Here is a 13,154-nt window from a genome sequence, read left to right on the forward strand (position 1 = left end):
AAGCTTGAAGCAATAATACCTGACTGAAATTGGCCAAATTAGTTTTAAATGGGATTTTATAAATGACATTGAAGTGACTGGGAATGGTGCAACACATGTTAAATTATTGTAAGTTGGATTTGATCATAAATGGGATGTATTCTACAATCTTGCATGTAGAATAATATGTAAAAAAGATTTTGCATTTATATATAGCGCCTTTCATGATCTCAGGACGTCACAAAGCGCCTTACAGCCAATTAAATACTTTTTGCAGTGTAGTCAGTGGGACATCCATTGGCTCCAGGTCCCCCAAAGTCTCAAATTTGAAATTCTCATCCTTGCATTTAAATTTTTCCCCTCTGTTCCTATCTCTGACCTTCTCCAGTGCTACAAATCTCTTTCTTTCCCCCCCCCCGCAAACTCTCTCCCTCTGACTATGACCTCTTGTGCACACCTTGCCCCCATCATTGGCAGCTATGCTATCGGCCATTTGGGTCTTGTGCTCTGGAATTCCTTCTCTAAACTCTTCGTGGTGAAAATTCGGTTGATTCGCGCCTCCTGTTGGTGCCCTAAGGGCATTAACAGGGCGCAAAGCAACTAGCACCTGGGCGCGGTGCCGCTAACTCCTTTCGTGAAATTCAGTGGGAGCTTAGCGGCGGCGATGGCGTCATCGCCGTGCGCAGTGCCCTGGCCGCGATCTTCAGCAGCACCCCCAGACTTGCCGCTGGACGCTATGTCCGACAGGGTCAAGGGGGCCTACCTGCGGCCGGGATGGCGCAAATTAAAGGGGAGGTGCCGAGCAGCCATTTCTGTTGCTGGCCGCCTGCCAGTACCTGTCCCCGGCCTCCTTTGAAGCCCCCCTGCGGGGTGCCGGCTGCGCCCTCCGCTCTTTTGCCGGCACTCCGATCCCTGGTTGCCCAGCTGGGCCCCAGGTCGCACTATGCTAGGCCCCTCTCCTTTAATAAAGGGAGGAAGACCTGTAGTACCGTGGCGCGACGTGCCGCAGAGCGTGGCGCTACGGCATGTAACACTGCGATATTCACTCGCAGCGCCCCAAGAGGGAGGCAGAGCGCTTCCCGTAGCGCTCCCTCTTGGTGTGCTACCAGTGAATTTTGAGCGCGGGGTGCTAAAAGTAGCGCTCTGGCAAAGTTAGTGCCCCAAGGGGGCCACGATCCAATTTTGCCCCCTTCATCTTTCTACTTCCCTCTCCTTTAAGGTCCTCCTTAAAACCCACTTCTTTGACTTAAGTTTGTATGTGCAGGCGGTTCATTCCAAAAATCTTGACGAACAGGCAGTCGCACCCGTCAGCCCGATATAGCGAGATCAGTCAGAGAGAGATCAGAGACCTCTTCTAATATTTCATTTTTTTTGGCTTCTCTTTTTTTACTTGCACCTCTGTAAAGTGCCTTGTGATGTTTTTCTATGTTAAAGGCATTATATAAATGCATGTTGTTGTTTAATGTTAATTCATCTTTTCACTGAGCGAACATTGACTTAATGAATGTGTAATATTCATTTTGAATGTGGTTAAAAATTAAACTTAAAATTACATAAAAACGAGAGGAACAATCAATAAAATTTCAGTTTGTGTTGCATCTGATTCCCTTTTAAATAACAGTTTACCATAATATTGATTGACTTTTCTAGTAATTCAATAAAACAAAATCATATTAACAATTGGCATTCCAATAAAATATGATTGCCTGTAAGCACACAAAAACCACCTCAATTATGACCAAGACCATAGGGTGACTGGGTTGACTGTACTAAGCTAGAAGAAGTTAATGAAGCCGCTCTAGATAGGGGGGGAGAAATTGGGTGGAGCCTCAAACGGGGCGCCAAGCTCGCCTGGGCGCCAGATTTTGCACTGCGATCGGAGCAGCAGCGATCGCCGGAAATTCAGCTTGAGCGCCCCAAGAGGGACACGGGGCGAGGCTCGAGGTGCTCCGCGTCCCTCTTAGGGCGCTGAAACTGAATATTGCAGCACAACGTGCCGCAGCGCCACACGCTGCGGCGCGCTGCGGTACTGCAGGCCTTTCTCCCATTCTTAAGGGGGGGGGCCTGCACCAGCGCGATGAGCGATCGCGAGTGCCGGCAAAAGAGCCCGGCACCGAGGAGAAGTGCCGGGCTCTCGGAAAACAGCCGGCAATGCCGCGGGGGGAGAACAGGAGGCCGGGGACGGAGGTGTTGGCAGGTGGCCGCCGAAAAAAACGGCCGCCCCGCACCTCCACCTTAATTTGCGCCACTGCTGCCACAGGTAGGCCCCGTGAACCGGGCGCGATTAGCGAGCGGCGCTACAGAGGCGGTCGCTGCCAAATATCGCGATCGGGGCGGTAGCGGGGCGCTGCGCACACCGATGACTTCATCGGTCGCAGCGCAACAGGCTAACGCCGCCATTAGCGCCCGAGCTAAATATCGCGGGAGGCGCGGCCAGTGGCACTAAAGCCACTGAGTGCCCTCTTTAGGCGCTAACTGGTGGCGCAGCCCACTGAATTTCTCCCCCAGGGAATTTTACAGAGATGTTGGTAAATAGGTTATACTCTAGCTGGTGGTGTTTGCAATTAACAATGATGAACGTGTGATGTCAGAGGATAAGATGTATGTTCTGATGTTAGATCCAGATATTAATTTACAAACTAGAATAATTATGTAATGCTCACGTTTGTGAATACTGTCTTTTTCTTTTTTTAAGGTATATGCAGAGTATTCTAGATACCAAAGCCAGATTACAACAGGAATGGGCCCACCGTCAGGTATTCTTTTAGAGTGGTGTGAACTTTGACACATGTTAAAACAAAATGGACCTGAAATTGCGGTCGGAGGCTTCCACTGATTGGAATGCCTCCGATCCGCAAGTAAAGTATGCACCTACCTGGTGCCTCCTTATCTTCGACTCTTGCCGTCCTGGGCCTTCAGACGTACGCCTGTGAAAAGGCCCACGTATCCCAGGGGCGCATGCAGTTCGCAAGATACCCATTATGCTTATGGGGATTCCATTTACGTATAGAATCCCCATAAGCATAATAGAAATGACATAAAAAACACACTTTCACACAACCTAAATAATAATAAATCACATCTTTAAAATGAATAAAAATACAATTTAATTAAGCATTTAAAACAAATACTTATTTTTTGAAAAATATTTTTTTTTTAAAGGGGCCAGAAATGGCCTAAACTAATTTTAATGATTTTTGAATGTTTAAATGATTTTTTAAAAATTATTTAAATATATATTTTCACCTGTACGCTGGTAAAAGAAGACCCTACACCTGCTTTTACCAGGTGTAAGAGTTTTGTGGGCATTCGTTGGGCAAATAGCCCAACTCTCCGCCAACAAATATTCATTTCCTGTGCATGTGCATGATCTGTCAAGCTGAAACTTGACAGATCGCAAGTTGTAGGTTTTTCTGCATGTGCAGCGCATGCAGAAACCCGGAACTTGCGGGGCACTTCATACACGGTCATAGGCCCTGTAAAATCCGGGCCTATGTTTTACTTATACTACCGTTGTATACCAAGTAAGCATGGGGACCATCTAGGCAATAGCAATCCCAAAATAATAGGATTTAAGATAGAGAAGGTCATAAGTAAGACAAAGACCAAAGTAATAAATTGGGAAAAAGCTGATTTTTAAGGGGATGAGAATGGAACTAGGGAAAATAAACTGGAAAAATTTATTGACAAACCAAGAAATAGAACAGCAGTGGGAAACATTTAAAACGGTGGTCAGTAGAGTCCAGGAGAAATATATCCCACTAAAAAACAAGAACAAACTATCCAGTAATGACACGCCATGGATGAATAAAGAAATAAGGGCAAAATTGAAACTAAAGAAAAAGGCATACAGTAAGTACATAAACAACAAAGGAGAGGATGACAAAAGGGAATACGAAAAAATTAAGAAAGTAAAAACAACAATTAGGAAGGCAAAGGGAAACTACAAAATTAAATTATCAAGGAATATAAAAAAGAAATAGTAAAGTATTCTACAGACACATAATTAACAGAAGAAAAGTCAGAATAGAGATAGGGCCACTAAGTGATACACGATAAACTCACGGGTAATGACAGCGAAATGGCAAGAATATTAAATAATTACTTTGCCTCGATATTTACGAGGGAGACTAACATAGACTTTTACAACACAGAAACAGGTCATTCAGCACAACCGGTATGTGCCGGTGTTTATGCTCCACGTGAGCTTCCTCCCACCCCATTTCATCTCAGCCTATCAGCATAACCATCTATTCCTTTCTCCCTCATGCACATATTGGCATAGGGTCAAGCAGATCAGAGAGTTAAATGCGTGGTTCAAAGGGTGGTGTGGGAGGAAGGGGTTTCGATTCATGGGGCACTGGCACCAGTACTGGGGAAAAACGGAGCTGTTCTGTTGGGACAGGCTCCATTTAAACCGGGCTGGGACCAGTGTCCTGGCAAATCGAATAACTGAGGCTGTAGATAGGGCTTTAAACCAAAAAAATAAGGTGGGGGCGGGGACAGGGCAGGGAAATTAAGAAATCTAAAGAGTAAAGTTAAGGCAATGGAGCTGTATAGCAATTTGGGTAAAGATAAGCAGTGTGACAAGAAGGGACAGAAAGTTTAATGGTAATTGTGCATCAGTGAATAAGGTGAAAGCAGGGAATAATGGTAAAAAGTTAAAATTAAAGGCTGTTTATCTGAATGCCTGAAGCATTCGTAACAAGATAGATGAATTAGTGGCACAAATAGAGATAAATGGCTTTGATCTAATAGCCATTACAGAGACATGTTTGCAAGGTGACCAAGGTTGGGAACTAAATATTCCAGGGTACTTGACGTTTCAAAAAGAGAGACAGAATGGAAAAGGAGGAGGGATAGCCCTGATAAAGGATGACATAAGGACAGTATTGAGAAAGAATCTTGGCTCAGAAGATCAGGAAATAGAATCAGTATGGGTGGAATAATAACAAGGGTCAGAATACACTGGTGGGTGTGGTTTATAGGCCCGCAAAGAGTAGCTATACTGTTGGACAGAGTATTAATCAACAAATAATAGGAGCTTGTAACAAAGGTAATACAATAATCATGGGGGACTTTAATCTTCATATAGACTGGGCAAATCAAATTGGCAAAGGTAGTCTGGAGGATGAGTTCATGGAATGCATTTGAGACCATTTCCTAGAACAATACGTCATGGAACCAACCAGGGAGCAGGCTACTTTAGATCTTGTATTGTGTAATGAGACGAGGTTAATTAGTAATCTCCTAGTAAAGGATCCTCTGTGGAAGCATGGTCATAATATGAACTTCACATGGAGTTTGAGAGTCAAATACTTAAGTCCGAAATGAAAGTCTCAAACTTAAATAAAGCCAATTACATAGGTATGAGGGGCAGATTGGGAAATTAGATTAAAAGGTATGATGGTAGATAAGCAGTGGCAAACATTTAAAGAAATATTCCAAAATTCTCAATGAATATACATTCCATTTAGAATAAAAACTCCATGGGAAATTAAAGAAGTTAAGGATAGTATATTAGATTAAAAGAAGAGGCTTATAATGTTGTGAAGAACAGTAGTAAGCCTGAGGATTGGGAGAGCTTTAGAAACCAGCAAACGATGACCAAAAAATTGATGATAAGGAAGAAAATAGAATGAGAATAAACTAGCAAGAAATATAAAAGTAGATTGTAAGAGCTTCAACAAGTATGTAAAAAGGAAGAGAGTAGCAAAAGTAAATGTTGGTCCCTTAGAAGCTGAGACAGGTGAAATTATAATGGGGAATAAGGAAATGGCAGAGATCTTAAACAAATATTTTGTATCTGTCTTCACAGTAGAAGACACAAAAAGCATACCAGAAATAGTGGGGAACCAAGGGACTAATGAAAGTGAGGAACTTAAGGTAATTAAGATCAGTAGAGAAAAAGTACTTGAGAAACTAATGGGACTAAAAGCCGACAAATCCCCTGGACCTGATGGCCTACATCCTAGGACTCTAAAAGAGGTGGCTGCAGAGATAGTGGATGCATTGGTTGTGATCTTCCAAAATTCCCTAGATTTTACAACGGTCTCAGCGGATAACAAATGTAACCCCGCTAACCAAGAAAGGAGGGCGAGAGAAAACGGATCTACAGGCCAGTTAGCCTGACGTCAGGCGTCGGGAAAACTCTGGAATCCATTATTAAAGAAGTGATAACAGGGCACTTAGAAAATCATATGATTAGGCATGGCTTTATGAAAGGGATACTGGCCCAGAACTTGGTGTCGGGGGCTTGCCGCGCGTGCAAGCCCCCGATGTGCACTTACCCGGCGCGCCGACATCTGAAACCTGGCCCGCAGTGGATTTCCTGTCAGTGGCCCGGTTCTGATGTCGGCGCGCTGTGCTAACCTGACCCAGCGGCGTAGTTAGTGCGATGTGCCGGCTGGGATCAGGTGAGCACTGTTCAGCCAATCGGGAGGGGAAACTTCATTCATAAGTTTGAGAGTAAGAGCTGTCAAACTCATAAAGTACTGCACCCCAAAACACTACTTAAACTTTAAATAACATTTTAAAAAACATCCCAATCATTAAATTAAGTATAAATAAGTTTAAAAAAATAATTTAAACAATTTTTTTTGAAAAAAATTAATTTTTAATAAAAAGGGTCTAAAACTAAACTTACCTTATTGTAGATTCTTTAGAATAATAAACCTGTGGGGAAAAAAAATTCTAAATTGCACTAAAACACCACTTACCCGTAAAAATAAATACTTACGTGTGCTTTTTACAAGCGTAAAGACGGGAGGCCTTTACACATGCGCAAATCCCCCAAAACAGAGGAAATCCAAGACGCACGCGCTGCTCCCTACAGCGCACGCGCTAGCCTCTTCACCTCTTGGTTTAGAGGAGAGGAAATGCCGGTTTTCAGCGCATGCGCTGTGCATGCTGAAAACCGGCATTTCCTCCGGCCAGACGCGTGAGTACCCCTTCCGTACTCACGCGTTTGGGGAGGAATTACTGCCCCATTGTGTTTAACAAATTTATTAGTTTTTTGAGGATGTAACTAGCAGGGTAGATAAAGGGGAACCAGGTAGTATAGTTGGATTTTCAAAAGGCATTCAATAAGGTGCCACATAAAAATTTGCTACGCAAAATAAGGGCTCATATATTAGCATGGATGGATAAAGGGTTGGTTAACAGACAGAAAACAAAGAGTATGGATTAACGGGTCATTTTCCGGTTGGCATGCTGTAACTAGTGGGGTGCCACAAGGATCAGTGTTTCGGCCTCAGCTATTTACAATCTATATTAATGACTTAGATGAAGGGACTGAAAGCAATGTATTCGAGTTTGCTGACGATACAAAACTAGGTGGGAAAGTAAACTGAGAAGGACACAAAGCAAAGGGATATAGACAGGTTAAGTGAGTGGGCAATAAGGTGGGAGTATAATGTGGGGAAATGTGGGGCTATTCACTTTGGTAGGGAGAACAGAAAAACGGAATATTTTTTTAAATGGCGAGGAACTATTAAATGTTGGTGTTCAGAGAGATTTAGTTGTCCTCATACAGGAAACACAATTAGCATACAGATACAGCAAGCAGTTAGGAAGGCAAATGGCATGTTGGCCTTTATTGCAAGGGGCTAGAGTAAGGAAGTCTTGCTACAATTGTACAGGGCTTTGGTGAGACCGCACCTGGAGTACTGTGCACAGTTTTGGTCTCCTTATCTGAGGAAAGATATACAGTACTTGCCTTAGAGGTGGTGCAATGCAGGTTCACTAGATTTATTCCTGGGTTGAGAGGTTTTTCCTCTGAGGAGAGATTGAGTAGATTGGGTCTATACTCTCTGGAGTTTAGAAAAATGAGAGGCGATCTCATTGAAATATATAAGATTCTGAGGGGGGTTGACAGGGTAGACGCTGAGAGGTTGTTTCTCCTGGCTGGAGAGTCTAGAACTAGGGGGTGTTGTCTTAGGATAAGGGATTGGCCATTTTAAGACTGATATGAGGAGGAATTTATTCACTCAGGGTTGTGAATCTTTGGAATTCTCTACCCCAAAGAGCTGTGGATGCTGAATCGTTGAGTATATTCAAGGCTGAGATTGATTTTTGGATTCCCGGGGAGTCAAGGGATATGGAGATCGGGCAGGAAGGTGGAGTTGAGGTCAAAGATCAGCCATGATCTTATTGAATGGTGGAGCAGGTTTGAGGGACCGTATGGCCTACTCCTGCTCCTAATTCTTATGTTCTTAAATGTGGGTCCCTTAGCAGAGAAAGGAGAAATTATAATGGGGAATAAGGAAATGGCAGAGATTTTAAACAAATATTTTGTACCTGTCTTCACAGTGGAAGACACAAACAGCATGCCAAAAATTGTGGGGACCCAAGAGTCTAATCAGAATGAGGAACTTGAAGTAATTAATATTAGTGAAGAAAAAGTAATGGAGAAATTAATGGGACTAAAAGCTGACAAATGACCCGGACCTGATGGCCTACATCCTAGGGCTTTAAAAGAGATGGTCTGGAGATACCGGTGTTAGACTGGGGTGGACAAATGTAAGAAGTCACACAACACCAGGTTATAGTCCAACAGTTTTATTTGAAATCACAAGCTTTCGGAGCGCTGCTCCTTCGTCAGGTGAAGTGGAGAGATGCATAAGGACACCGCTTATATAGTCAGAGAATAATGCCAGATGATTACAGGTAATCTTTCTAACTGCCATTTATCACACCTCGGCAGAGAGATAGTCACAGCAATCAAAGGTGTGAATGGTGTCCAAACAGGTTAGTCAGGAAAACATTACATCAAAGAACAATGAGGTGGGGTCACAAGGGGTCAAATGTTGCAGATGCTGGGGTCTGTATGAAAAACAAAAAAGACAAAAAGACATTTTTTTTTTTGCTGGAAATCACAGCAGGTCCGGCCGCATCTGTGTAGAGAGAACAAGCCAACGACGACTCGAGTCTGGGTGACCCTACGTCAGGTGGGGTTACATGTAGCGTGACATGAACCCAAGATCCCGGTTGAGGCCGTCCTCATGAGTGCGGAACTTGGCTATCAGTTTCTGCTCTACGATTTTGCGTTGTCGTGTGCCTCGAAGGCCGCCTTGGAGAATGCTTACCCGAAGATCGGAGGCTGAATGTCCTTGACTGCTGAAGTGTTCCCCGACTGGGAGGGAACACTCCTGCCTGGCGATTGTTGCGCGGTGTCTGCATGGTCTCGCCGATGTACCATGCTCCGGGGCATCCTTTCCTGCAACGTATGAGGTAGACAACGTTGGCTGAGTCACATGAGTATGTACCATGTACCTGGTGGGTGGTGTCCTCACGTGTGATGATGGTATCTGTGTTGATGATCTGGCATGTCTTGCAGAGGTTGCCGTGGCAGGGTTGTGTGGTGTCGTGGTCGCTGTTCTCCTGAAAGCTGGGTAATTTGCTGCGAACGATGGTCTGTTTGAGGTTAGGCAGCTGTTTGAAGGCGAGTAGTGGAGGCGTGGGGATGGCCTTAGCGAGGTGTTCGTCATCATCGATGACATGTTGAAGGCTGCGAAGAACATGGCGTAGTTTCTCCGCTCCGGGGAAGTACTGGACGACAAAGGGTACTCTGTTGGTTGTGTCCAGTGTTTGTCTTCTGAGGAGGTCTATGCAATTTTTTGCTGTGGCCCGTCTGAACTGTCGATCGACGAGTAGAGCGTCATATCCCGTTCTTACGAGGGCGTCTTTCAACATCTGTAGGTGTCCATCGCGTTCCTCCTCCTCTGAGCAGATCCTGTGTATTCGCAGGGCTTGTCCATAGGGGATGGCTTCTTTAACGTGGTTAGGGTGGAAGCTGGAGAAGTGGAGCATCCTCTTCTCCAGCTTCCACCCTAACCACGTTAAAGAAGCCATCCCCTATGGACAAGCCCTGCGAATACACAGGATCTGCTCAGAGGAGGAGGAACGCGATGGACACCTACAGATGTTGAAAGACGCCCTCGTAAGAACGGGATATGACGCTTGACTCGTCGATCGACAGTTCCGACGGGCCACAGCAAAAAATTGCATAGACCTCCTCAGAAGACAAACACTGGACACAACCAACAGAGTACCCTTTGTCGTCCAGTACTTCCCCGGAGCGGAGAAACTACGCCATGTTCTTCGCAGCCTTCAACATGTCATCGATGATGACGAACACCTCGCTAAGGCCATCCCCACGCCTCCACTACTCGCCTTCAAACAGCTGCCTAACCTCAAACAGACCATCGTTCGCAGCAAATTACCCAGCTTTCAGGAGAACAGCGACCACGACACCACACAACCCTGCCACGGCAACCTCTGCAAGACATGCCAGATCATCAGCACAGATACCATCATCACACGTGAGGACACCACCCACCAGGTACATGGTACATACTCATGTGACTCAGCCAACGTTGTCTACCTCATACGTTGCAGGAAAGGATGCCCCGGAGCATGGTACATCGGCGAGACCATGCAGACACCGCGCAACAATCGCCAGGCAGGAGTGTTCCCTCCCAGTCGGGGAACACTTCAGCAGTCAAGGACATTCAGCCTCCGATCTTCGGGTAAGCATTCTCCAAGGCGGCCTTCGAGACACACGACAACGCAAAATCGTAGAGCAGAAACTGATAGCCAAGTTCCGCACTCATGAGGACGGCCTCAACCGGGATCTTGGGTTCATGTCACGCTACATGTAACCCCACCTGACGTAGGGTCACCCAGACTCGAGTCGTCGTTGGCTTGTTCTCTCTACACCGATGCGGCCGGACCTGCTGTGATTTCCAGCAAAAAAAAGGTCTTTTTTGTCTTTTTTGTTTTTCATACAGACCCCAGCATCTGCAACATTTGACCCCTTGTGACCCCACCTCATTGTTCTTTGATGTAATGTTTTCCTGACTAACCTGTTTGGACACCATTCACACCTTTGATTGCTGTGACTATCTCTCTGCCGAGGTGTGATAAATGGCAGTTAGAAAGATTACCTGTAATCATCTGGCATTATTCTCTGACTATATAAGCTGTGCCTTTATGCATCTCTCCACTTCACCTGACGAAGGAGCAGTGCTCCGAAAGCTTGTGATTTCAAATAAAACTGTTGGACTATAACCTGGTGTAGTGTGACTTCTTTACATTTAAAAGAGATGGCTGCAAAGGTGGTGGATGCATTGGTTTTGATCTTTTGATTCCGTGGACTGGAAGGTAGCAAATATTACTCCACTAGTCAAGAAAGGAGGGAGAAAACAGAGAACTGTAGGCCAGTTAGCCTGACATCAGTAGTAGGGAAAATTGTAAAATATTATTAGGAACATGGTAACAGGGCATTTAGAAAATCATAATATGATTAGGCAGAGTCAACACAGTTTTATGAAAGGGAAGTTGTGTTTGACAAATCCATTAGAGTTTTTTTTGAGGGTGGATAAGGGAGGGAACCAGTGTTCAAAAGACATTCAATAAGGTGCCATATGAGATTGTTACACAGGATTATGTAACTAGTGGAGTGCCACAGATGCTGAAAGGCTGCTTCCCCTGGCTGGAGAGTCTAGAACTAGGGTTCATAGTCTCAGGATAAGGGGTCAGTCATTTAGAACTGAGATGACGTAGAGAAGATGATTCCACTTGTGGACGAGAACAGAACTAGCAGCCATAAATATAAAATAGTCACTAATAAACCCAATAGGGAATTCAGGAGAAACTCTTTACTCAGAGTGGTTAGAATGTGGAACTTGCTACCACAAGGAGTAGCTAAGGAGAATAGCATAGATGCATTTAAAGAGAAGCTAGATAAACACAAGGGAGAAAGGGATAGAAGGATATATTGATGGGTTTGGATGCAGAAAGGTGGGAGGAGGTTAGTGAGCATAAACACCGGCGTGTACCTGTTTGGCCGAATGACATGTTTCTGTGCTGTTCATAGTATGCAAGATAGCTGGTGAGCCTCGTACTAGGACAGGTAGAGTGCCCTTTACAATTCATGGGATTTTTTTCTTCTGGCGCCTTAACATAACATTTGCTATTTAAAAAACCCCACACGGTATTAGTCAGTAATTTGTGTGGTTACCAAATCCTCCTTGTATTGGGATGCATCCTAGGATGCTGAGGGAATTGAGGGCAGAAATCGCGGCGGTACTGGCCATAATATTCCAATCCTCCATAGATAACGGGGGTGGTGCCAGAGGACTGGAAAATGTTACACTGTTGTTCAAAAAAGGGTGTAAAGATAAACCCAACAACTAACTACAGGCCAGTCAATTTATCGTTGATAGTGGGGAAGCTTTTAGAAACAGCAATCGGGGACAAAATTAACAGTCACTTGGATAGGTGTGGATTAATTACGAAAAGCCAGCACAGATTTGTTAAAGGCAAATCGTGTTTAACCAACTTGATTGAGTTTTTTGATGAGGTAACAGAGAGGGTTGCTGAGGGTAGTGTGGTTGACATAGTGAACACGGATTTCCAATTCCAATAGGCGTTCAACAAAGTGCCACATAATAGGCTTGCCGGCAAAATTGAAGCCCAGGGAATAAAAGGGACAGTGGCAGCATGGATACGAAATTGGCTAAGTGACAGGAAACAGAGAGTAGTGGTAAACGGTTGTTTTTCGGACTGGAGGAAGATATACAGTGGTGTTCCCCAGGGGTTGGTTCTAGGACCAATGCTTTTCTTGATATATATTAATGACTTGGACTTGGGTGTACAGGGCACAATTTCAAAATGTGCAGATGACACAAAACTTGGAAATATAGTGAACAGTGAGGAGGAGACTGATAGACTTCAGGAAGACATAGACAGGCTGGTGAAGTGGGCGGACACGTGGCAGATGAAATTTAATGCAGAAAAGTATGAAGTGATACATTTTGGTAGAAAGAATGGAGAGATGACATATAAACTAAAGGGTACAATCCTAAAGGGGGTGCAAGAGCAGTGAGACCTAGGGGTATGTGTGCACAAATCATTGAAGGTGGTAGGGCATGTTGAGAAAGCCGTTAAAAGGGCTTACGGGATCCTGGGCTTCGTAAATAGAGGTATAGAATACAAAAGTGTGGAAATTATGATGATCCTGTATAAAACACTGGTTCGGTCCCAACTGGAGCACTGTGTCCAATTCTGGGCACCACACTTTAGGAAGGATGTGAAGGCCTTAGAGAAGGTGCAGAAAAGATTTACGAGAATGATTCCAGGAATGAGAGATTTCAGTTATGTTGATAGACTGG

General features: G+C 44.5%; 1 protein-coding gene across 4 annotated transcripts in view; it reads left to right on the top strand.

The window, feature by feature from the left end:
- Positions 1 to 13,154, top strand: part of LOC147124131 (KH homology domain-containing protein 4-like) — a 55,944-nt gene that overhangs the window by 19,627 nt on the left and 23,163 nt on the right. For all 4 annotated transcript variants that reach the window (XM_085982602.1, XM_085982608.1, XM_085982582.1 and 1 more), the window contains exon 9: positions 2,675 to 2,735. In XM_085982602.1, the coding sequence (XP_085838728.1) occupies positions 2,675 to 2,735 (61 nt within the window). The remainder of the gene's footprint in view (positions 1 to 2,674; positions 2,736 to 13,154) is intronic.

The sequence above is a fragment of the Somniosus microcephalus genome, chromosome 1, assembly GCF_052327205.1.
Source record: "Somniosus microcephalus isolate GS21.2 chromosome 1, FLI_Smic_1.0, whole genome shotgun sequence".
Classification (NCBI taxonomy): Eukaryota; Metazoa; Chordata; class Chondrichthyes; order Squaliformes; family Somniosidae; genus Somniosus; species Somniosus microcephalus.